General features: G+C 32.9%; 2 protein-coding genes across 2 annotated transcripts in view; one reads left to right on the plus strand and one right to left on the minus strand.

Annotated features, from left to right (window-relative positions):
* Positions 1–231: 231 nt before the first annotated feature.
* Positions 232–27,435, minus strand: part of LOC114349173 (UDP-N-acetylglucosamine--dolichyl-phosphate N-acetylglucosaminephosphotransferase) — a 41,881-nt gene continuing 14,677 nt past the window's right edge. Inside the window, exon 4 of the mRNA XM_028299562.2 lies at positions 232–10,960. Coding sequence (XP_028155363.2) covers positions 10,474–10,960 — 487 coding nt within the window. The 3' untranslated portion in view covers positions 232–10,473. The remainder of the gene's footprint in view (positions 10,961–27,435) is intronic.
* LOC114349159 (beta-1,4-mannosyl-glycoprotein 4-beta-N-acetylglucosaminyltransferase) lies at positions 12,977–26,398 on the plus strand. Its single transcript, XM_028299555.2, has 3 exons — positions 12,977–13,712; positions 18,477–18,902; positions 19,800–26,398. The coding sequence occupies exons 1-3, from the start codon at positions 13,214–13,216 to the stop codon at positions 20,117–20,119; spliced, it is 1,245 nt and encodes a 414-aa protein (XP_028155356.2). The 5' UTR covers positions 12,977–13,213; the 3' UTR covers positions 20,120–26,398.

Consider the following 27,435-nt stretch of genomic DNA (forward strand, 5'->3'; position numbering starts at 1 on the left):
GTTATTCAGGAATAAATAAAATAAGTTTAACTTTGACACCCTGTCTTTCGGTTATTATCAACTTTTGTACTAAAGTAAGTTAGCTTAAATCGACCTATTTTAACATCAGTGATCCAAGGTTAAGCTATGGCCCATTCGTTACCAAACACCCTGTATACCTGATATCCTGTTTACGTACTTAAACAGAAGATTATTATAATTTCTAAAAGGTAAGGTAGGCAACTAATCGTATAACACAAGGAATAATTTGTTTATTTCTATTACAATTTTTAACAATTATTTAAAAATTTGTCACAATTATAAGCAACTATAAAAATATTTTCTATTATGTACACTTAGAACACTACGGCTTATAATGCATGAACTTAGGTTATTACTTTAGAATTTTTTATCTAATTTACGATAAGATTGTGTTTTCTTTGGTAACAATTTTTAAAAATAGGATACAGTACAAAGTATTAGCCAGCAATATGAGTAAAATATAAATATAACTAAGCCCGACATACCTATAAATAATTAGAAAATATATTTGCAAAATTTGTAAAATAACGTAGCGGACCAACTAAATAATGCAATATTCCATCAAATTCATGTGCAAAGTAATTTATTAGCGTGATAAAGGTCAGTAAATTCCTTAAACATACCTATCTCTTACATATCCCAATAGATCCCTTAAATAAGTTACTAAGGGCCGGTTGTTCGAACGCTAATCAGCAATGATCACTATCAAATATTTAATTACTGTCACCAACTGTCAATGTCAACTTTGATTGGGTTGCTGAAAACATAATTGATTATAATTATGAGATTAGTTAATCAATTAACATAACAATTATTAACATAATTGATTAACTAATTTCATAATTGTAATCCATAATTATTTTTTCAGCAACCCAAATAAAGTTGACATTGACAGTTGGTGACAGTAATTAAATATTTGATAATTATCATTTTTGATTAGCGTTCGAACAACCGGCCCTAAGATTGCCAAATTATGATACCAAGTTAATTGTAGGAATATTTAAGTTTCACATTTTTACATAAGTTTCACTAGTTTTCTTAATGGCTTTAATGGTATTAATCATTCAGCCAGTCGCAATCAGATTATAGTGTAATGTGTGGTGTGTGCTGAGTAAATGTCTTGTTACTTAGTAAAGTTGACTTCATTGTCTTTACAAAGAGACGCTTATTGTATCCGAACGTCTGCGGTCCCTGAGGTGATTACATATCTAGTTACAAAATTAAAAGTTTTAAATTAGTCCAAGTAATGAAGCTTAAAATAGGAAAAAACCTCGCAATTTTTACAGAATGGATCGATTTTCTTGAAAATGTGAAAATAAGTAGTGGATAGTCCAAGGATCAAAATCTATATCATGCCAAAAGGCGCTTTTACTATGGGGGTGGTAGCCACCCAATCTCGTGGGTGCAAATTTTTTCTTATATTTTAATCACAAAAGTTGGTAAAACGTTCATTCTAAGCAAAAAACATTCAATACATTTTTTTGATAAAATTGGTAGTTTTCGATTTATTCGCTATCGAAAGTATTAGTTTTATATCGAAAAAATCAATGTTTTTAATAGGTTTTCTGCTAATAACTCCAAAAGTTTTCGTTTAATCAAAACAACTTTACTTAACAAAAACGTACCTTTTGAAAAAATAAACAAAACCGTTTTTTTTTATTTTCTTTAAGGCCAATAGTAATCGAGTTATACTGTATTATATGTTGGCTCTTCTTCCTCAAATGCTAAATATTGTAGTTTCAAAGTCGAACGACGGGAAAACTATGCATTTTTCGAGGACAACTTGGTCAAACTAATTTAAAGTACAGTGGAACCCCGATAAGTCGGCCCCCGATAACCCGGAAGTCCGGCTAACCCGGACCGATTTTCATCAGATAAACATTTTGATTTTCAATATTTTGTATTTTTCAATTTAATTGTGGCTTATTTCCAATCAAAATAGTTAATTATCAGACAATCCTTTCAACAATAAAAGTGTATGTAATATAATATTTGAGAGATAATGTGTCTAGACTCTCTGTGTCGTGTACTTATGTGTGTAATTTGAACACGAGATTAAAAATTACTCATAGTACACGCCTCAGAAACAACAGCCAGCTGTCTGTAGTATCTATTCCTTTTTATTTCAAACTGTCAGCATTGTTTAGGAAAGACTATTTAAAAAATTCTTTTATAAACAATGGTCTTTAGTATTGTGTGTCTTGTATTGTTTGGGTTTGGTGTTTTTTTTAGAATTGTAATGAGTAGGTAATATGTACTGTGCATATTTATAAAAATATTTCATGTTATTTCAATTCTAACGGAGTTTATCTGTAAGTATACCGTATTTTATTAATTTTTACCATATTCTCCGGCTATCTCGGATTTTCGATAACCCGGATCGGTCGTGGTCCCGATTAATCCGAGTTATCGAGGTTCCACTGTACTTACAAATATCTATCTCCAGAAGTAAAAAAAAAGGTCTCCAGCTCAAAAATTAAGTGACTTATAATGAAAAGAATGTCAGTCCCTATTTTTTCAGCGAAAAACTGATCGCAAGCAACCCCCTAATCACCACCCTAATTAAAATTAGTCATTGACCTTATTTGGTCTTTTTTATTAATGTATTATTAATAGGTTCTAGAAGTTTGACCGGCTTAATGATTAGTTTTAAAAAAAAATGGAGTTAAAATGAATAACGAATTTTTGTAGTTTGGAAAAAATGGCCTTTTCCTCAGAATAGCAAGATTAGCATTAGAGATATGAAAAAATGTTTAAATATGATATTGTAGCTTATTTAATTCCCAAGAACCTGGTTTGCAAACATTTTTTCTATAGCAAAAATTGAGTGAGCTATTGACAATTAAAACTTGTAATACATGCAAAAACCACCTTTACCAACCCTTTTAAAGTCACCTCTTTTTGCGACTGAGGATTTTAAAAAGATTTAATACTAATATAATTATAGATCTTGTAAAAACCTACAAAATTATTTTTTACCAAACTTTCTAAGATGAAAAATAAAAAAGTTACGGTTAAAAAATTAATATATGTTTTTGATAAAAAAAAGGAGAAATCCAATTGGAAGCATAATAATGTAAGTTAGCGGTGTTTTTAGTCATTGACCTTATTCATTGTTATTTATTTATGTATTATTAATAGATTCTAGAAGTTTGACTGGCTTAGAATGATTAGTATTTAAAAAACTGAATTTAAAAGCAAATAACCAATTTTTGTAGTTTGGTAAAAAATAGTCCATTTTCTTCAGAATAGAAAGATTAGCATCAGAGATACGAAAAAATTTTTAAATACAAAATTGTAGGCTATTTAATTTCCAAGAAGTTGGTTTGAAAAAATTTTTCTACGGCAAAAATTGAGTGAATCGTAAATGAGTAAGTATATCAAAAAACATTGATTTTTTTCTATACAAAACTAACACTTTCGATAGCGAATAAATCGAAAACTATTACTTTTATCAAAAAAACGTATAGGACATTTTTTGCTTAGAATGAATGTTTTTATCAACTTTTGCGGTCAAAATATAATAAAAAATTTCCACCCCCAAGATGGGGTGGCAACCACCCCCATGGTAAAAGCGCCTTTCGGCATCATATAGATTTTGATCCTTGGACTATCCACTACTTATTCTCAAATTTTCAAGTAAATCGATCCATTCTGTAAAAATTGCGAGGTGAAAAGCTTCGGTTCCTGGCCTAAATGCAGTGTCAGGTAAAACTACATATTTTTTAAATAAAAATCCCTAATTTAAAAGCCACGTCACTGATTTATTTTTTATATAACATTATAATTTGTTAGACAAGTATTATTTGTTATAAAAAGACAAGTTACTGAAAAGCTTGTAACCCCTTTAAAATATTGGGAATTATGGCTAACTTGCCCCTTTAATTCTTCTTCAATTTCGTTAGTTCTTCAAATTCTAGTTTTGATAGAATTATTTTTATTGCTATTTTTTTTGTAGAATTATTGTTTTATTTTATAATTTTTGTCTGTCATTGTCAATATTCACCAGCTTTTTATTTAAGCAATAATAATTGAGACGCGCACAGCAACAGTCACCTAAGCCACAAATTGAGCGTTTTTAGATTATTATATCAATAAAAGCAGCAACATTAAATCTTCGGATCAACATGGGTCTACACAACCTACCTCTATATCTGGATAAATGGCGCTACATAATTTGTAGCGCCATCCCATAAGCATAATGGAAGTACGAATGCAAAGATTCCATTTATCCCAAAACTTCGTTTTTGGGGTTAGACCACTGTTGCTCCGAGTGCCTCAATTGTTTTCCATTGGCTTTGCTTCTCGTTATTCTGTATTTTTCTGTTTTTTCCGAGATGTTGTTGACTCAACTCATTCTAGCAGAAATTTTTAATGCCCTCTTTCTTGTAAATTATCTAGCGCTATCTTCTTCTTCTTCGGCTTTTTCTCATTACGAGTCTTCTTCATCCACAGCACTCTATTCTCCCAGTCACTTTCTCTGAGGTCTCTATCTATCATAGCATTTCCTACGTAAGTTTTCCATCTCATTGCAGGTTTTTCTCTCCGTCTTCTTTCCGGCGGATACCTATTCTTTTCGACCAGCTGTGCTCTGGCATTTTTTGTATACTGCAGGGCTCTGTTTTCCAACTTTTTTGTAATTGGGCATTCTACTTCCATTCTGTTCCATATTTCCTCTGTGCTTATTCTATCCTCTAAAGTTTCGATGGATGACACCTTTTACATTCATACCTTGTCATATGTTGTCATTTTTGGTTGATAGAATTGTGAATTATATCGTTGTCTTGGTTCCTCTAGTTATTTTATCACCTCAGGGTAATTGCTCTTCATTTCAGTTCAAAAACGAATCATTATGGCTGCAATACGATCGTTCTTGTAGAAACTTATAACATTGTAATTAATTTTAAAATATAAGACTTAAAGCTGCCTACAATTTTGATAAATAACATTTTTGGTAACTGAGCTCTATCACACCTATTAATGACCCTGTACATTTAAAGTGCTGGTAAAACTATGCAGCATATCCTATACGTTAATCAGTGCTGGCAAGTTTTTGAATTGTGCCTGTGCTAAATTAAACATCAGCTAAAGTGACCTTTCTACTTACGAAAACCCTAAATCATATTAAAAATTTCCAATCAAAAATATTATTTCCGTAAATTTTCGAGATAGTCGAGATCAGGGGTTACAGCAGCAGGGTTGGTTAAAAAGGGGAAAAAAGGAAAAATGTTATAATGGTTCACAAAAAGGATGTCAAAAAGTGATGAAAAAAATACTTTGGACAGCTTATAAATGTAGGATCTTATATAAAACTACAGTTTATCAGGATTTTGGTTATAGCACTAACAGAGGTAGCAATATCAATTATCACCAAAATAACATACGAGGAAGTTGCTCAAGAACTTCAAAAAATAAAGAAGGATAAACCAGTTGGCCGAAATGGTATTTCTGAAAAAGTGTGCATAGCTTTAGAAGAGAATATAACGAAAACAAGTTGGATAACAGGATTTTTGATGCGAATCAAATGCCATGTAAGGCAGATCAATAACAGATGCAATTATCAGTACTAATTGCACGAGAGCTCTTTGACAGTTTTAATTTCACGACCCGAAGGGGAGTAAAATTATGTCAAAGTGGCACGAGGGCAACAAGTCGATAATAATTTTGGAGATCGAGGGTAATTCGCTAAGATTATTTCATGAATAAAACTGTCTTTTTAAATAATTTTAACTAATATTTTGTCGATATCTTCACCTGAATATTTGCTAAACGTGTTTCTTGGTGTTCTCTGTGACAAGTTGTAAAGCATTAATTGTCATTAATGTCACTGAATGTTCATTTTTGCATAGTAACGAAGGGCATCTGAAGTAATGCTTGACGACGGGATATTATCAAAAATTATCACTTTAATTTTTATTTCTGTAGCTTTCTATTGGTCAGAATCTCCTATGAATGAAATAATCAGTATAGTAGCTGATAGAAAAGATATAGTAATAAAGAAACAAATGCTGTATGTCATTAATTGATCTTGGGAAAGCTTATGATAAAGTTCCTCGAGAGATTCTGTGGAAAGTACTCAATAAAAAAGAAGTCCCAGATTGTGGATATATGCATTAGGGTGTAACAAGTGTTGCAAGGACTGATAAATTTCATGTGAAAGTAGGATTGCATCAGGGCTCAGTGTATCAGGAATCAGAAACTACAGGGTAACATTTGACGGTGCTTAATATATTCTGATGATGACGTCTTAGTGGGAAATAAAGTGCTAAAGTGAAATTGGAAACAAGCTCTCAAAGAAAAAGATTTAAAACTTAGTACGATATAAATGATGGAGAGTAAAGATGGAGCTACTGCTACAAATGAAATGGTTCTAAGATAGAAACATGAAGAAATGTAATTCTCAACCTAGTGGTTTTTCTTAGCTGGCGCGTAACGTAAATCTCTATCGGTAACATTTATAGATAAAAGTAATATCCCTGTAGATTCCAATTCTACCTATTGATTAATTTATGCTAACAAAAAATTAGTGCACTGACCATAAACTGAAATTTATTTAGGTACTAAATTGGTAATCAGCTATTACACTCTATTAGTACCACTGCATACTTCATAAAAGATATAAAGTAAAAATGGTTAATTAAAATTAAAACATCAAAACGTATTTAGGTATTAAAACAAAAATTGAGTTAAAATATTTCATCCCTTCTGATAAAAATTCTTTATGGTCAATCAACATGCATAAGCGTACTTTGCAAGTACGCGTAATATGAGGTTGTTGGTTTCCATAAATCTTTCAGATTTGGACAAAACAATCTCAAATATCAAATGTAATTCAGGGTGAGATATTGTAAAACTTTGATGCATTTTGACTAACCAAACGAGTAGATCATCAGAAAAACAGACAGAGTCATCTCTACATTAGAAAGAAGAATCAGTTCGATAATTATATAGGAATCCCATACGATACATTTGCCTTCACGGTCTTTTCAGATTTTATTACTTATTCCATGTTTCCTTTTAGGATTTTGGGTGCAATTTAACAAAAATAATTATATTCTGTACAAACTCATTAATATCTCTATATTTTTTTCAACTCTGTAATGTTTCAATATCTGCCCCTTCCGTTTGATTTTTACTTGGGGTCCCTGTTATTTTTTCTTTCTTTAGATGCTCATAATAATTTATATATACTAAAATAACCTCTTGACATTTTTCTTCAGTTTATAGTCAACGCTTTTTTCAAAAAAGAACAAGAAAAATTGTAAGATCTAAGTAGGCACAATGTTCAACAGTCTAGTGCCGATTCCCTAATTGAACCGTTAAACGACTTCTAATAATACAGTGTTACTTTTTGGTATTTCATGACAACTCAATGAATAGTTTTTGAAATATAAATACATTATTAAATATTGTGATTATATATGGGATCAACCCCAGTTGATTATAACGAAAATTACATTTTTACCTAAAAAATTTGACGTTTCTGTTTCCACTTCGGAAATTGTTTTCAAAAAAGATTATTAAAGAAATTATGTTGAAAATGTGTATAACCTCCAAGATGTTAAGGAGGTTATATCTTATCAAAATTGAGGTTGATATACTTGGCAATAGTGTTGTAGGGAACATCCATGCTTTAGCTGAAAAAACCTTAGGGTGGAAGTGTTAGAGCTCTATGGTACACCGAATTCTGATTTTTATGTGTTTCTGCATTATTTCTATATGCTTTACGAGATTCTGTATGTGGGAGTATTCGTACTGTATTTGTGTATTGTGTGTTGCATATGTATTGTGTATGACTCAAGACGTGCGTTTCACATTTTCCTATCCGCTATTGTTGGTATATTCTTGTTGTTTACTTCTTCTTTTAAGCACCAATACGTACAACACATAATTGACAAATTTTTAAGTATGAATTCAATCAATAACACCAAACGAAAAATAAAAGGCCCAGTTCAAAATCAAGGCTAAAGTGGCACATTCTTGGGCCATGTGTGGATCCTAAGTTTATCAGAAAAATATCTGTAGCTATGGCGTTTCACGCACTAGTGTTTATAGAATTTTGAAAACATCGAAAAACTATGATCACGGAAATTTTAAAAAACGACGATAACCTGTGAGATGATCAGATATTCCATCAAGATGATGCACTCTCTCATTAGGCTGTTCAGGTTCGATTATTTAAATGTACGTTTTTCCACACAATGGATTGGTCGATGAGGGGCAAATAAATAATGACCACCTAGATATCCAGGTTTCAATCCCTTGGATTATTCCTCTGGGGTCATGTGGGAAGGCACAAAGCATATTATGTCGCATCTAGAAATGGTCTAAAAACCGTCTTAAAAGTTGATAATTGGTTACTGACATTGAATTTTGCTACTCAGTATTGAAATTATTTAATGCTAAGGTGTGGCTTAGGAAAAACTTCAAATTTTGTCTTCTATACAAGTGCAATAATATGCAAATTAGTGCCTTCTCAAATGACGTGACCTCTACCTAATTGTATGGAATTCCGGAGAAGTCATTTCGAGTAATAACATCGTTAATTTAAACATTTGTGGACTATTATTAATTTTTAAACTTTGAACCTGGGTAAATAAAAACAATGACCAAGGTAGAGAAATCAGGACAGGCATTTAACTTGCAAGGCAAGCATTTATAAAAATGAACAAATTTTTGTTAACCGAGCCCTTCCTCTGGAGCTGAGGATAAGATCCTTATGATACTAAGTGTTCTCGACTTTGTTGTATGAAATGGAAGGCTGGACACTAAAGTAGATAATATAAAGAAGTTGGAAGCATTTGAGATGTGGTGGTATAGAAGGATTTGGAAAATACCATGGATCCAACGAGTTACAAATGCAGAAGTGTTAAGAACGCTACAAAAGAATTGCGAGATCATAAAGAACATCAAAAAAGAAAGCTGGAATATTTAGGCCACATTACCAGAGGTGCGAAATATGAGATATTAAGGCTTATAATGCAAGGTAAAATTAGAGGTAAAAGATCAATAGGAAGACGAATAATTTCCTGGATGAGAAACCTAAGAGAGTGGTATAGTTGCACCTCGTAATATTTTCAGAGCAGCCGCCAATAAAGTACGGATAACTGTGATGATAGCCAATCCCCGATAGAAGAAGCAACTACAAGAAGAAGAAGAAACTTATAAAATTTAAAACAGTGATTTATCGGTAATTAATATATCTAAATAATACCAATTTTTGTGTTTAACCTTCCGATGACCAACCTTTTTTTGTTACACGGATAACCAACGGGGGTAAAAAATGACCCCAGGTCAAAAATGACATGGAATGAATGTTTTCAGCATTTAAATCTTTATCTAACAATACATCCTCGTTTTCTGATACTATTTCATCTTCTATATCATCATAAAAATCGCTAGCAGTAACAATTTCCTGTAACTCAGCCTCAGTAAGATATTTGCGGGCCATATCTTATATGTACACAAAATACTAAGAAACTATAATAATATACGCCAGGAAATAATAATAATGACTAACTGTGGCAGACAGGAATGTCATGATTCGTACATGACAGGCACCACAGTCTAAAAATAGTTTTTGAAAACGCGCAGTGTTACTTTTAATTCCACATAATAGACGGTATTTTACTAAACATCAACTTCAGAATATATTTTTTATTCGTAAATATAGGGATTTTTTTTTTATTTCAAAATATGAGGATATCTAGAATGATATTAAAGTCAAATAAAAAAATAATGAGTTAAAAATTGAAAATACTTTTGAATTTATTAAAGAAAAACATACGCTGAGGTGCAAATTTACCCTCCTTGGTCATCCGAAGGTTAAGGGCCGATTTCTCATGTCGAGTTCAACTCAAGTTTAATCTGAACTTTTGATGAACTACAGTTAAACGTCTAAATTTTGACGGAAGTAAAGTTTAAAACTTGAGTTGAACTGCTTAACTATTTAGATGAGAAATAAGCCACAATTAAATTGAAAAAATAATTTTATTAGCGTTTCGACGCCCAAATGGGGTGTAGTTGTCAATGTATTTTGACAAGACACCCGATTTGGGCGTCGAAACGTTAATAAAATTATTTTTTCAATTTAATTGTGGCTTATTTCCCATCTAAAAAGTTAATCATAAAAATGCCACAAGGAAATAGCTTCAGAACAACATTGAGTTGAACTGGATATGAGAAATTCAACCTAAGAGGGATATAAATTTTCATTGGAACACCATGAATAGACAAATCTTTAAATATGTTATTAATACGAACAGTCTTTAAATGTACAATAATCAAATTTTAACATGAGTTGAACATTACATCATGAGTTGTCATTCAGTCCAAAGTAAACACGTAAAATTTCTATGCTATATTCTGAACTTTTATGTAATTTAATCATTATCTTAAATTTCTTTTATTCTTTATTCCCAAATTATGAACAAAGTTTTATCACAATATCATCTATATATCATAAAATATAGATGCCAAAGGATACCTTATCACAAATGCAACACCAGTGCAGAATATTTGTATACATATCAAAATTGTAACCAGCTTAGCCTCGTGCAATGGCCCGCAGTACAAAAGAACCAAATTAATGAGAGTTAAATTATTTGTCACCACATAGCCGTCCTTCTCTTGCCATTTGATAAGCTTAAATATTCGAAATACGGTTATGACTATTTTCCCTAAAACATTTAAATCTGAATATTTGAATACCGTTGTGCTAATTTCCATGCGATCAATTTTCGAATTGAATTTTGGTAATCTGTGTCTAGGACAAGGTATAAATCGGAACAGTTGTGGAAAGGAATAAAGGAAGTTAAATACCTGAGGTATAAAGAATAATAACGTCGTTTTACTGAAGTGACCTAAGATGCCGACGACAGCGAACGTCATCCCCGAGAAGTAGCAGAATGTGTCTCCTACGAAGACTTTCGACGGATACCTGCAACAAACATAAGTGAGGTCATAAAAAAATTACCTAATAATAAAATCTAATCTAATAATAAATCTAATGGCTATTTTGTATTGTATTGTATTTGAATCTAATCTAGCATATGGCTATTTTGTAGCATAGCTATAACAGATAGCCTAATAGACAGCATACTAAATATATCCCAGTCAAAGAAGAAAAAAGCTAAAAAAAAATTGTGTGTACTTTGTACACACGTAAGAAGTTATACTTCGATTATTATGATTTCAAGGAAATAAATGTATTTTAAACAATTTAATTGTATTTTTATTTAAATTTTATTTATTAAACTAATTTTAATACTTAAAATAATACCAAAAATTAAAAATAGCGTTAATACGTCATCTTTTATGAACTGTAACCTCCCCGCAATTACTTTTTCCTTGATGAATCGTAGAGAATCTAAAAAAACGTCAGATTTTCTACACAAATGTTTGATTTTCTTTTCATCATATTTTAATACTAATTGTCCTATTCCCAACGAAGACAAATCCAATGACACAAAAATTATAATAAATGCATTTACTAAAAACACCAATATATTATTTTCACACATTATTTGCATTCATACATACGTAACTTGAAAAATTTAGGGTGCGGCGCAAAACATCAACAACTTTGAACTGTCAAACGTCGCGTATAATAAATATAATAGCATGGCATTATTAATTCAATTTCTGAATATATTCCATATATTTATTTTTCTTAATATTATGTATGCGAGTTGCTGTATATGAATAGGGTCGTTTCTAACTTGAAGCCTCTGTAGTATGATACAATTGATCCAAAAGATGGCATAACCCAGACATCCAAAGTGGAAGTTATCCTCCAACACCAAATTGTTCTATATGGTCCACATAATGTTCAGAAAAAACTCACACCATTTTGAGCGTCGGGTTTGGGGGGGGGGGGGGAGAGGGAGGAGAAATCGGTAAATTCCTAGTTTTTTACGCTTTTCGTCAATATTTCTAAAACTATGCGGTTTATCATGAACAACCTTCTATACAAAAATGTTCTACATTAAATGTGAAATAAAAAAAGGTCCTATGCATAATCCTTCTAAAATGAACGGTTCCAAAGTTACGGAGGTAGTATAGTATAATTGGTCCAAAAAAGGTCTAACCCAGACATCCAAAATAGAAGTTTTCCTTCAACACCAAATTGTTCTATATGGTCCACATATGGTTCAGTAAAAAGTTACACCATTTTGAGCGTCCGGTTGAGGGGGAGATGGGGGAGAAGTCGGTAAATTAGTAATGTTTTTACGTTTTTCGTCAATATTTCTAAAACTATGCCTTAACGTAAACAATGTTCTATACAAAAATGTTCTACATTAAAGTTAAAACAAAAAAGGTCCGATAAATAATTGTTATAAAATCAACGGTTCCAGAGTTACGGAAGGTGAAAAGTGGAGGTTTTCAATACTTTTTATATTTTTTGGGCAATTGATGATGATTTTGGGTGGTGAGGTTGACGTTTCTTCAAGGGCTTTCATGTCAATCCACGTGGTTCTTTGAAATCTACAGCGAAAACTGTGAAAGAATGTACTACTTTTATTTGAACCATTTTTCTCTAAAATGTAGGTAGGTACATATAAGAAACCTTTTATAGGCATGTAATATTTTTCACTTTTTAGAATTGTAAAAAAAAACAAAGCAAAATCGGCTGTATCTATCTTCAAAAAAAAGCTATCAAAATCTTCAAGGATTTTTCATCAGTTACCTTATATACCTTTTAAAATATCTGTAAATGATTTTTGCGTTAAATCAATTTTTTTCACATATACACTGATGTAAAATAATATAACTGAATCACATATTACCGTTTAAATCTTATTTAGCCCTATGATAAATTCGAATCTTTAATATTTCTAACCTCAATACGGTTCTGTAAAAAAACTGGTAAAAAATAACTGATCCCTCTACATTTTTTATTAAAGATTCTGAACATAGCAGACTGAAGTGAAGCATCTGTTTCTGTCAACGTTAACTGTCATTTCTGTCAATTTACAGCTGCTTTTGCTTTGACTCCTGCCGAAAATGCGAACTTAATTCAAAATTAAAATAGGGGTGTTTCCCTACTTGTATTAAGTGTTCCAATGTAATAATGAAATTAATAGCAAAAAGGTCGGAAAATAATCCTATAGGCCAATTTCTAACATCACTTTCGGTTTTCGTCTTAGTTTTCAGAACTAAATTTAAGGTTATGTAGCTGCTAAGAAAATAAATGTATATCTTTCGTTTTAACCTTAAGAGAATATCCGTATGGATACTAATATTATGCCAATTGTTCCTAATAATAATTTACTTCTATTCACAATTGAGACCTAACTCGAAAACCCCCGAAAATGGCGTAAGATTCCTAAAAAGTGAGGATGATTTAGGAGACACTCAAATGACATATCATGTACTGAAAAGCAATATCATATTAAAAACCGTTAATACCAGACAAAGTTATATTGATTTTAACTCTAGTTTATGTTTTAAAAATGGTACAGACTTGGAATCCATGAAGATATCCCAAGGAGTAAATTGGAAATGCACTTGTCTTCCCGGATGGCATGGAAACGATTGTGGTATACCTGAGGTGATGTGGAGAGCCGTCATAGCAAGTAAAAAGCCTTACAAAATTAAAGGACCGAGAACATTTGAACGGAGATTGATATATCTGTTCAAAGTCAATAAATTTTCAGAATATTTGGCAGATATGAGAATTAATGATTTAGGTATGATATTGGTTGTTTATATATAAAATTTAAATTTCAAAACTTGAAAATAACTGCATTCATTCTTCCTCTAAAGGTAGGGTTACCATAATTTATTAAGGTCAAATCCGGACAGGGGGTAGTACAAGAGTACAAGGAGTTGTAGAAAATGTGAATTTGACCGTGAGTGTTGCTACCTCTACATTGTACATATATGCGAAATTCTTAGTCTGTACTGGTCCCAGGGATAGGATGTTCTTCATCTGTTCTTCTTTCGTACTTTTGAGAAGACATAATTTTTCTCAAAAGTGGCTTCTCATTTTTTATTTTCTTATGGAATTCGGAACATGACATTACATAATTTGCTTTAATATTGAGAAGCTCCTTTACAACAGGCAGAGATAATCTTCCTCTTTCAGCCGTCCATATAAAATGCATCATTGAAAAGATACGTTCAGCAGGAGCCGAAGTACCAGACAGACAAAAGGTGAATTCTACTATTTTAAAAATATTCGTTCAAGGAAACGTTGCTTTTAGAAAATGCTTCAAATATTTCTTGTCATTTGTAATGAGTGTTTTTGGTTTCTTCTTTAGGTAGTAAAGTCCATAATTTAGGTTTCAGCTTTTTTAGAACTTCGAGAAGTGACGAGCGCTCATCAAATAATTCATCCACATTGACAGAATTCGGTACAACGCTGACTATAGTTAAAGCGCTCTCTTCCATCTCTTTCCAAGTAGCCTTGTAGCCTTAACCATTTGATTTAGCGCAGAATGAAATTTCCCACCGTTGGGCCAAGTATTTTCCATTTTTTTAGTAAAGAAAAAATCCGGACATTTCTTATATCCGGACGCCAATCTGGACATGTCTTTCAAATCCGGACTGTCCGGACGAAATCCGGACATATGGTAACCCTATCTAAAGGTGATGTTTTTGATCTTCGAGTAATATTTTTGACCACATTGACCCATCTTGTTGGTGACCACATTGACCCATCTTATTTATTCACAGCACCTCGAAATAGGTCAATTGACATTAGACCAATCCATTTCTTAAGCTTGACCAGCCAGGATATACATCTACATCCAGGACCTCTCTTATCCTCAATCTTACCTTGTAGAATCAACTGTACAAGTCAGAATTTACTATTATACCTACTAAATTCGCTCTATCGAGATTCACTTTGACACTGACGTTAGTAGTTTCTTTTTTGGAAAGTTCAGTCACAGTATAAAGAGGGACAGTAGAACCACTCTCCGAAAAATTGGAAGTAAAATCTGTAGTCACACATGGCGACCGCGCAATGTTCTTAGTCGCTTTTGCCCCACTCTTGCATTGCTAGTCATCAAGAAATATACGGGTTTTAAAAGGGAAAACCTGCATCCACCACTGGTGAATTACTAATTGCGTACTGCCGGTATTACTTCTTGACATCAAAGCGCCGACAGAGGAGTGGTTTTACTGTGGAACCTCTATATACTGTGGTTCAGTTGTCAGAAGTGACTGGAAATTACTACACAACTAACGCACCTGCTCATAGCCAATATTATTAATAGTAAACAGGCATAAAAATAACATAAACCTTACGACAATCAATAATTATTTATTTACACCATTATAATGTATTATAACAAATGAGCAAATTATTTATTGGACAAAACTCGGGACAAAATAAAAATATTTTGTAGAAATAAACTCCACAAAATTTTATGACATTAGTAGACACTCCCACTATTTCGAATAATTATTCTTTTTTAATGAAAGATTAAGTTGATTTTAGCAGTTAGTAGTGTGAGGTAGGAATTTTTGTGTTGTATGTTTCCTATTCCGAATGTGTCAAAGTGAATCTCGGTAGAGCGAATTTAGTTTACCCATAATGTGGCTGATGTAAGCCAATTTTCTGTTCTTTACTGTGACAATAATTTCATGCATTTCACTGCATTCATTACCACACCAACTACCTAATTTACAATAAAACAAATTAATCTATACAGTCTCTACAATTCCTCATTATCATTATACACTCAAAAAAAAAATATTGCATATTTTGAAATTAACGTGTGGAATAAAATTTCTTATGCCTCCCCCAGTCTCATAGAAATATGATTTCTTTTCCGAATGCTATGTTTTGTTGTATCATATAAAGGGTACAATCAGATTTAAATTTAATATGGGCTATATGGTGGCCAATATAATTTTTTAGATTGAATCTCATGAAGGTATGTTTTCAGTATGGTGCATTAACATGAATTTGTTATCCAATATGTCTGGCAAGTGGCAAAACATGATCTTCTAAAATGTTTTTAAAGTATGTATCAGCTGTCATTCACACAATCACCTCCACAGGTTCAGTCTCTCCTTTCTAAGAAATACCACTCCATAGCACTATGTTGCCACCACCAAAATTAACACTCTGTATGAGGCTACATCTGGCATGTACTGTTTACCATGTGGAAGCAAGATTTACAAAACTTCGTCTACAGAAGAGTTGGCGAACAGTATGTCAGTTGTAACTTCATACAGAGCATTAGTTTTGGTGGTGGTGGCAGTGCTATAGAGCTGTATTGCTTTAAAAGGGCATACCGAACATGTGGAGGTGATTAGGCGAATGCCAACTGATATGTACTTGGAAAACATTTTAGAAGATGATGTTTTGCCATTTGAAAGTCATATTGGTGCTAATGTGCGTCTTCATGCCGTTAGCATAGTGCATACTTACCTTGATGAGATTAAATTTAAAAATTATACTGGCCAGCATATAATCAGATTTAAATCCGATTATAGCATTTAAATGATACTTTAAAACATCGCATTCAGAAAAGATATAATATTTCTATGATACAGGAAGACTAAGGATATCAGTACAAAAAATTTAATTCCACATGCATATTGACGGTGGAAAGGCAGGACCTCATAACTGAAAAATTTGTATAACATGAGTTACTTCAGTTTTCGCTTTAGAATAAGTGTATTGGCACCTATTAAACAGCGGTTACAGCTGGGAAAATTTCCGGAAGCTTTCCCAGCTGTAACCGCTGTTTAATAGGTGCCGATACACTTATTCTAAAGCGAAAAACCAAAGTAACTCATTTTATACAAATTTTTCAGTTACGAGGTCCTGTCTTTCCGCCGTCGATATGCAATATTTTTGTCCGTGAGTATATTTTGTGCATTAGTCACTAATGGTAAGGTATTTTTGTATTTCTTTTAATATGATCCTCGTAAACACCTTGTATCTTCCGTGTATAACACCTTGTATTTGCTGTTCCTTAGTACCCATTATTCACTGCTAAAAGTCAGAACAGATCTATAAGCTGCTTTGAAAACTTTAATTTTTGTATTGTATGATATTTATTTTTTGTTCATTGTGTGATACACCATCCTCAAATAAAACACGGTATGTGCAGCCAACTTAAAACCGAGAAATCGGCTCTCAAAGTTTTTTTCTCGGGACTCTATAGACCAGCGGTTCTCAATCTGTGGTACATGTACCACTGGTGGTACATTTCATTATTTGAGGTGGTACGCAAAACTTAAAACAGCCAAAATCAGCACCACCATTGGCACAATTATAGTTAATTAGATCACCTAGCTAGACAGGTATTTTAGTTAGGTGGTACCAAAAATAATAAAAAGTATTTGGTGGTACCTGACTTAAAAAGATTGAGAACCTCTGCTATAGACCATTCCAGGGTGACGTCATTTGACAGCGACTGGTGGGCAAAATATTGTAAACAAACTAGGTTAAGTGTAGAAAACCATTGTTTAATTTAAGAATATGATTAAAATACCAGCGTTTTGTTCAGTTTTAAGTGTTCCAGTAAAGGTAAAAGAGATAGAGTAAGTTTTTTTATTATACCAGCCGCATTTAAAGACCGAAATGTTTTAAATCACAATACACTGTAAACAGAACGACGATATGGGCCAAGAAAACTGATTTTCTGATTATACCGGGTTTTTGCATCCCCTACGAGGGTGTCCTATATCCAATATTTGAAATTTTTGTAGTTAAACCACAGATTTTTTATAATAAGGCGAGAAAATAGCAAAAATAACACCAAAATCACAATTTTTGCACCTCAGCAACGGTGTCGAAAGTCACGTGACCTGGAATGGTCATATTCCAATTTGTTTATTTTGGTAGTAAATAAAATTATACGGCTTTCAGACATTGCAGAAGCATAAATAAGGCCACAAGGAAACCACATGTAGCAAAAACTGGATTTTTAATTTTTTTGGAGATGCCATGTTTTAATTGAGGATGGCAGTACAGCTGTAGCATTTTCTCTACTCTGCTATTGATTTCTGCTTCTAGAGACCCTTTTTTCTCTATAATTACTCCGAAGTATGTCAAAGTTTTAACTTGTTCCTTCAATTCCTATATTAAGTTCTTCCCTTGTTTCTCCTATATGCGTAACTTTCGTTTTGTTTATATTTATCTTCATTCCGTTTTCAGTAAGTACATCTTTCCATAATTCCAAATTATTCTGAAGTTTGTTTTTAGTTTTTCCAATTAGCACCATATCGTGGCCAAATACTCCTTCCAAGATTTCGACTCTTGTAGATTTCTATACCCTACATTCAAATTTTTTACTCCTTGTAGTGCATGTTTTAATAATTTCATCCATACCGTTTAAATAAAAAATGAATTTTCATTCATTCCCTTTCCTCTTTTAATATTTAAAATCTTATCTTTTAGTTTTCCTCTGCAAACTATTATTACACACAACTAACCACTCATCTATTTTTTTTTTTGTTACCTGTGATAATTTAACTGTTATTTACAGGAGAAGTAGTAGACCTTTTTATTCTATATGAAGACGAAGAGTCAAATTTTCTTCAAAACAAATTAGACAGCAATTTTTGTAAGGAATACCAAAACAAAATCCTGTATATCCAAGATGATGGTGAAAATTTATGGAAGAAGGTGAAAAACTATTTAAAGAACATAAGAAATGATGATATAATTCTTTCAAGTGATATAAATGAACTGCCTAACAAAGATGCTCTAGTTTTCTTAAAATTCCACGATCATTGGCCACAGCCTATAAAATTTAGATATCGATGGTCTGTTTTTGGATTTTTCTGGAAACACCCTGGTAAAACCATCACAGGAGGAGGTGCATCAACTGTCTCATTTCTCAAGGAATCCTTTAATAATAAAGTTAAGCTACTTACAGATAACAAAACACTTTCTAGTCCAGCATATAAAGGTTAGTAAAATATAGTCATTATTTTTTGAATATTATTGTTGATGTGTCTTCAGTATTCTGAATTCATTTTTAAAAATTCCTACCTTATTAACACCTTAACTGGGTTTAGAGATGTTTATAAAGTTAGATTGAGTGTGTTACTAGGCATATATGTCCTGTAGTGAACCTTTGGCACAGTGTGTTACGACACAATCGATGCAGCCAACCATTAGTGAAAGACGAGGTATATTTGTCTCGTAGCACAGCCAAGGTGTTAACCAGTTTTAATTTTTCAAAAAAATACTTCAAAGGTTATAATTTATAAAAAAAATCAGCAGTTTATGCAACAAAACGAGATTTCTGCCAATCTGATCATTGGGATAATAATTTCTGTTTACACTGGCATGCAAGAATGTTCCAATGTCTGGCACTCTAATAGTCAGGTAGCTTGTTACACTGTCCCCTTTTAGCTTTGATCATCCCAATGAGAAATTATAGACTTCTTTTGTTGGTGACAATTTCTGTTCTACCATTTTAAAAAGTAACAATCAACCATTTTGAAGGGCAGGACCTTTTTAGTTAGAGCAACACACATTAACTTATACAATAGTTTTCAAAAAAAAATCACTTCAATAATGCATTTCACATGATCTTTCAATCCATGTTTTTCAACTCATGGCTCATCTTTGGTATATATTATTTCCTTATGTTTTTTTAATGTCAATCAGCCAGTCACAACATGACTAAAATATATGTCAAAAAGAAAAAACTATTAAAGACCGTAAAGTCCATAAAATATCAATAATGAAGAAAAGTTAGTTCAGTTGAGATGTAATTTAAGTACTGAAATTAAAAAGATGGTACTAAGCTGAGGTAAGCTAATATTCCTTATGCTAAGTAAATGATTTTTTATTTTAGGTCTAACCTTGGGAGATCTAAACCATTTTGGGGGATGGTACTGTGAATACTGCAATGATCCTGCCAAAATTGTAGAGTTTTTAGCGACTAAGCCGAAAAATGTGATAAACTGGGATAAAATAGATCACCAAAAAGTAGATAATAGTTATATAGAAGATCTTATTGAGAACGGAGTGTATATAGATGGGAAAACCGAGCTTACAAGAGCACACAAGTACCAGGATAATTATTTTGCACCTAAATTTGTACTGGAACACGACTGGAAGTATGATTTTCTACTTATTAATTTTTATTCAAAGGCAGATTATTATGATATTTAATTATCATTTTGTTTGAATCTGTTAGTCCATTCACTCACGGTAAAATAGTGCAAAACCTCCGAATTTTAAAGAATCGCTTGGATTGACATGAAATTTAGCTAACATATGTTAGCTATGTGTATGCCAAATTGCATGTCAATCCTGATGGTGGTTCTTTAAAATTCTTTAAAATTTAGGTGGTTCTTTAAAATCCGGAGCAAAACCCGTGAATAAATGGACTATGTTTATATAGGTTTAAGAGCAACTTGATAAGCTGAATTTTTTATGACTTTCATTCACTTACAGTCACATTGCATAAACCTAGTGGTGCTTTCCAAATGCCTTGGCATTTATCAATATAGTACTTATGCCTAGCTTCTGACATTGTTTTTTTTTTAATTCTAAGATATATTTTTTAGTTGTTTGTTTAATTTGAAATATTTAAAAGAACACTGGTCAAAAAGAAAAAATATGTTAAGGAAACCAGTAAACTTGTATTTTGATTTCTATATATCTTCCAAAAAGACTGGATTTAGTATAAAATAATTATTAAAACATTTCTGAATTATTTCAGTTAAGTAGTATTATATAACATAAATAATGTGACTGTGTGTGTTGTCTTAGACTGACAATCGTAACAATGACAATTTTTCCAAAGTATTATTTACTAATTCCTATATTTTGAGGTTGATTATTTTGTTCCTAGTGTAAGAATTACCACAATTATATTGTTTTGTACCAGTTGGTATTCCTAAGGTTACTAGTAGTATTAACATAATGTAACATAGTATTATTAGGCAATAAATATATCAGGAAAAACTTGGGTTTTTACCTTGAATCCAATATCAATAAATTGCAGTTTATTCCCATATCAATAATATTTAACAGTTGAAGTTTTTTTCTAATAACATCATAACATAGGGTGATCCATTTAAGAAAATTAATACATTACCTGCGGGACGAGATCTATTTGGCCCCGTCAAAGTTCTTCGTATATGGCGGAATCAATTTTTATAAGACTTCAAATATGGCCAGAAACTTTCTAGAGTACTTGGCAGAAAATACAAACAATTCTTCGTAGACATTTTTTGTTAACAAAAACAAAGACCTGCAGTTTGTCCGTGAGGGTTTTTGTCACTTTCCAGGTTTCACTTCCATAGAAATCAGACATGAAATTTGACTGGAATATTTGGATCTTTGTCCTTGTAGTACACTCGCCAGGCCTCCAAACAGGGTTGAGCATGCTGAATGCTTGTTGAGCTTTTCATATCCTCATACAAATATTGTCTCTTGTCCTCTTGTACATCCGTTTTCTATTATGACACTTCTAAGATACGTAAAGCTTTCCACATTTTCAATCTGCATGTTGTTGATAGTAAATAATGTGTTGTTCTCTGCATTTATTCTCATGGACTCGGTTTTACTAATATTTATTTTCGAACCGATTATATTGACTGCAGTGGAAAGTGTTTGGAAAACAATAATTTAGGTTATGTATATGTCAGTTTATGCAAGCGGCTAAAGCATATACAGTAGTCTCTCTTTATAACGATTCCCTATATAACGATAATTTCTCTATAACGATGAAAATACTCATCGTTGTTTGGTTCGTCATAAGGACAATTAATTTATTAATTCTTTCTCTATACCGATATCGTTCTCTCTTTATAGCGATCTCTTTTTAGCGTTCAATAGTCGATGACCTCACTTTTCAAGAAACAACTGATAACCTTTTGCGTTTGGCCGACAACTAAACCGTGCGAATTTTACCAATTAAAGATAACACTTAATAGGGACAGAGGGAATAAGTAACAATCCTCTTGCGTAGGTGTAGCTTGATAAAAATGGATTAGTAAGTGATGCATTTTGTTGACCACTGTATAACATTTAGCAAAAATTTGGTGGTTCAAATTGCAATCCTGTGTACAGAAAGTTGAGGAACATGCTTTTATCGTTCGGGCGGTGTGCCTTATTGTTTTCACACAGATGTTGTCATCTATTGATGACTTCTCACTTCCAGTTTTGGTTGTATCTCAGTCTGTGAACAGTCGACATGTTTTCGAAGAAGCGTAAAGTACTCTCGGTTGAAGTACTTTACGTATTATTAAAAGTTAACCTATTTTAAATTAAAATATGTTATTTAGTACAGTATAATTATTATTACATTAACGAATTTTGTCTCTCTAACGATCTCTCCTGTTCCTTGCAAATCGTTATAGAGAGAGAGGACTGTACGTATATATTAACCCATATGCAGCCGATCACGCGCCAGCGCGTGATGTGGTTACTTCAGTCAGGTGCCGTTCACGCGCCAGCGAGTTATACAGTTACTTCAGTTAGGTGCCGTTCAACAAAATGGCTCCTAACTGAGTTCCATCCTCTTCGATCGGCAGCGAATGGATTAACATAGACTGAGCCTACCCCCGCGCTTGACGACAATATCTCTTGACAGGTTTGCGGTATCTCTTTCTAGCACATTGTATTAAGAAACTAAAATGAAACTAAGTGGGAGTATTGACACAGAATACAGAAGGGGAGGACTACTGTCGCAGCTTTACTATGCGTAAGAGTGAAACAGCATTGAGCAAAAAAAAGATGGTCTGCACTTCGCTCAACATGACACTCTGTCTATGTTAATATATATGTTTATGAGCTAAAGTCCCGCTCTGCGTGCTTTTTATTGCACAGACCAACGCATTATATTAGTGCTATCAGTATAATTTTAAGAATACCAATAAAAAAGAAATTTTAAATTTGATTTTATGTAATCATGTGGATTTAGTTTTAGAGGTATGTTGCAGCTTTTTCACATATCAGTTTTAAGTTATGTTATGTTATTTATGTTTGATTGCTTTTCAATTAGTGTATTTAGAGACTGTTGTTGGTTTTGCAATAATTTCTTAGGTTGTGTGGTAAAGTAACATGTAAGTATGTAACCCTTTTATGAGTTATGTTAAAGTTGATGGATTTTAAATAATATCTCCGTTTTATATATTACATATGTAAAAAACCAAACGACTATTACATCAAGTTTTAAAAATATAAATTCTGGAAATACTATATAGATTTGAAAGTAAAAGCTTTCTATTGTGTTTTCACTTTACCCAGTTGTGTTTTCTTAATATCAGGAAATGTTCAACACACTGTGACTATAAATTTATGAGACTGGAAATTGTTTCGATTTAGACTGATTTCCCGAGATTTTCAATTATCTCGTTTGTGGTATAGGCAGTGTCGTTTTTGTAACAATATAGGTTCCGGTACGCAATGTTCCGGGGGGTCTGGAAAGTGTTCATAAGGGGGGCCAGGAAAGCTTTTTAAATTTAGCCTCAATGAGGGCGTTTTAAAGCTATTTGGGAGCAACGAAAAAATTCAGGAATTTGTCTATAATGTATTGTCTTTTTTTATTTTTTGTCCCAAAAGGTACCGGTACGCCGTACCGGCGCGTACCGTCACAAAAACAGCACTGGGTATAGGTAATGGATTTTGATAAGAGCTATGACCTTGAAAATTGCACGTAAACTTGTGTACTAAATCGGCATGACTCATAGCTCTTGTAAAATTCCAATACCTCTAATACTGCTAATCACAATTATCGTTTGTGCCTTTTTTTTCTAGTGTATTAGCCACTTTGGTGTCTTTATCTGAGTGTAACTGTGTTGGTCCTCTTTAGCCCCTTCTGATGACCGTTTGTTGTTTCTTCCTCGAGAATCTATTTGTAACCGTCGTGTGCACTACACTAAGAGCATGTGGGAAAAAGAGCTGTCACAGAGTAGAAATCGGTGGAAAAATTCAATCAGAAAGGATCTGGAGAAAATAAGAGTGAGATAGAAAGTAGTGGCACAGAATTGACAAGAGTTAAAAGGCAAAAGTAAATGCGGCAAAGATTCACAAAGAATTTTAATGCCACTGATAATGATGATAATATGCACTCCAGGATCTGTGGGAATTGTTCATATTTTAATCATCGATTCGTCTGGTAATTTTTGGACTGAAGAACTTACAGCAGTAGTAGTATGTAACCACTAGAACATTGTTCGTAAAGGCAAAAGCAAGACAAAGTTAATAAAATTAATTTAGAATGCGCTCGCGCTGTTTAGGATGGTGATTCGAGTTATTGTTTAAATAACGCTCCATCTGCGTTGGTTTTCGGGATTCTAAATTCGTAATAATGCAAACTGTTCTACGAGGATTGATCCAGAAGTAAGGTTCTTGCCAATTTTACAAATAGACAATATTGTTCATTTTCAGAAATTTACATCGTTGGAAGGAAAAAAAATTGCTCTATTTTTCTACACAATCGCCATATTTTTATACGCATTTTTGCAGACAGTGCTTCATATTCCGTATCCCAATGTCCGCCTCCAACCCGTTGAGGAAGTGTTTCATCTCTTCCTTGACTTAGCTCCGCGTAAGTATTCCTTTAACTTGATCAACAAGTGAGTCACTAGGCGCGAGGAACTGTTATGTAGGTGGAGCATGATTGTCCATCCAAAGTGTGCCAAAAGTGACATACACCTCTCTCAACTGCCGGTATATCCTGCGGTAATTCAAGAATTCCCGAGTCAACATTAGCAATTATGTTCTCAAATGGTATTTTGCTTGTTGTTATAGCAAAATCTCCATTCTGTGAACAAAACACTCACTTCTAACTGTTCCAGGTTATGGTAGAATTCTAAGTACCATTACAGATTGTTAAACTAACGGAACTAACACTCACACCCATATTTTTTAAGTTTGCACTGGAATACATTATTTGTGAGTACCAGATTAATACAAGTGGAACAATATTTAACAAATCTGGACAAGTGGTTGGATATGCAGACGGCATTGACATAATCAGCTCCACAGAGTACTTGACAGAAGCTTTCAAAAAGCGAAATGTATGTGTGTATGGTCGAATTTCTCATATTAAGTTCAACTCGAGTTTAAGCTGAACTTCCAGTGAACCACAGTTAAACGTCAAAAACTGTAGTTCCCCAAAAGTCCAGGTTAAACTTGAGTTGAACTCGACATGAGAAATCGGCCCTATAAGTCTGGTAACCAGACACCTAGGCTAATAATTAACAATATGGAGTTAAAAGGTGTGGACGACACATTTACATGCCAGGTTCGTTACTGACTAAGAACAACGTCAGCGAAAAAATCAAAAGGAGAATGGTCCTTGCCAATAAGAGTGACTATAGCCTGAGAAGACAAGTGGACTCAAAACTTCCAAGAAAAATTAAACTGATGTAAAAAAACAATAATAAGACCAGTTTTAACATACAGAGATCAAACGTGGTCACTACACAGAATGGCCAAGAGCTGCAAGTGTTTCATACGAGAATATATGTGGGAATATAAGATTATAAGAAGAATATTGGGGACTAAAAGAGCAGGTTTTAGGGCGTAAACGCCACAGAGTTATATAGAAGCTTTCGGGAAGCTAATGTTGTAAAATTTATTAAGGTAGCACACTTTAGATGGAGGGAGAGAGGTGCGACGGTGAGAAAAGTATGTGACTGAAGAAGACCAGTGGGGCGAAATACTAGAGGTAGACCGAAACTTAGGTACCTATACAACTTGGGAGACTTCCAGAAAGAAAGGATCGAGAAAAGTTGCTAGATCTATACAGGATGGAATGCGGTATGAGGGAACGTTCTAAAGAAGGCTTTGGCTCATAGAGAGCTGTGGTTCCAATGACGATGATGATTCACTTCTAATGTTAAAGTTCCCATTTTTTTTTGTTTCTGTGATGAAGATATTATACCTTCATAATTTTGATATTTATGATACTCTAGTCTAACTGTAGGTTAAATGCCTGTTTAGAGCATGAGTTTCGTATCTGTTTAGGCCAATTCTCGACTGAGTTGAGACTTAACCAATGAGACATGTTTCGGATTGGTTACTATGTTTAATAGCCCCACGAGAACTCGTTCCTGTTCCAGTTTCGATCCAGTAAATTTGACTACTTTTTAAAATTTATAACAATTACAGCATATTTTATCTTACATTTGCGAAGTGCCAATAATATGTTTGCGATAAAAAATATTTTTATAATCGGTGTGATATGAGAATTTAAATGTCCATCAACTGCTCATTTTTAGTTTATATTGTGTTCCTATGCGCTTTCTTGTTGCTTATTATAATCCCAATTGCAAATGAAGTGGTTATTTTTGTGATATTTACAAACTAACAATTCTTGTGTGTCTATTATATTGTTATACTAGCCAAATATTTACTAACTGTTAATTTTAATTCATTCGTAACTCAACGCCAATGTGAACAAAATGAAAAAAATATATATATACAATCTTCTTTCTTGTTTCATTTGCTTTGTTTATTATGTCAATACACTCTTGATGCACTAGCTAACATTCGGAAAGAAATTATATTGATGGAAGACCTCAATGCAGATGCAAGAGAAGATAGCAGCAGAGATGAAACAAAAAAGATAAAGAGCAGAAAAACTATAATAAAGATATATATAGCGTAATTGGAAGCTCAAAGTAAGAGAGGCATGGGGGAACTTCAGACATAATATCCCTAAAAGGATAAAGATAGAATCAATACAAATGGACGAATGTGTAAAATAGTATTCAGAGTTGTTACAAGAAAAAAGATATCTATATACTCGCCTAACTTACAAAATAAGAGACAGATAAACACAAGTTGCAGAGATATGTGAAAATCGCAGAAAGAAGAATTCTTTGAGGGATACATGAACTAGTCAAGGATAACACCGCACAGCAGGGTTATTCCATATCAACTCAACACACCTAATTTCCACCCCTCTTCAGATTTGGTTTATAATTTGGAATACTCATAGAGGCTTATAAGTAATACAACAATAAAAATTTTTATCTTAAGGGGGGGGAGGGGTATGGTTTGAAATATTTAATTTTTTTTTATTATTTCAAATAAAAGTGCATACTTTCAAGAATACTCTCTGAAAATTTCAAAATAATCAGAGTAAAATTACCAGAGATACAGGGTGTTGAATATCCCTACTTTCGACTCGCTTTGCCGCGGCTTCGCGCCAGCACGCTTGAGCGTAGTGAGAAACGTTAAAAAACTGTTCGCCTTCTCTTTTGTAGATTACTCCGCAATTCAAAAAACATATTCCAATGTTCATCACTTTAAGATTTGGCAGACAAATAAGAAGATGAAGATGCAGTTGTCAAACTTTAAACGCATTTTTCTCAAAACTGCTTTTTCAAATGCGGTGAACATTGTAACTAAAAAACTACTTGACCGATCTACCTGAAATTTTGCATAGATTTTCTTTAGACATTTCGTGAGGTAACAACGTCGAGATATTTTTCGTTTTGTGCTTATTTTTTGTTCAACAATAT

The sequence above is a fragment of the Diabrotica virgifera genome, chromosome 3, assembly GCF_917563875.1.
Source record: "Diabrotica virgifera virgifera chromosome 3, PGI_DIABVI_V3a".
Classification (NCBI taxonomy): Eukaryota; Metazoa; Arthropoda; class Insecta; order Coleoptera; family Chrysomelidae; genus Diabrotica; species Diabrotica virgifera.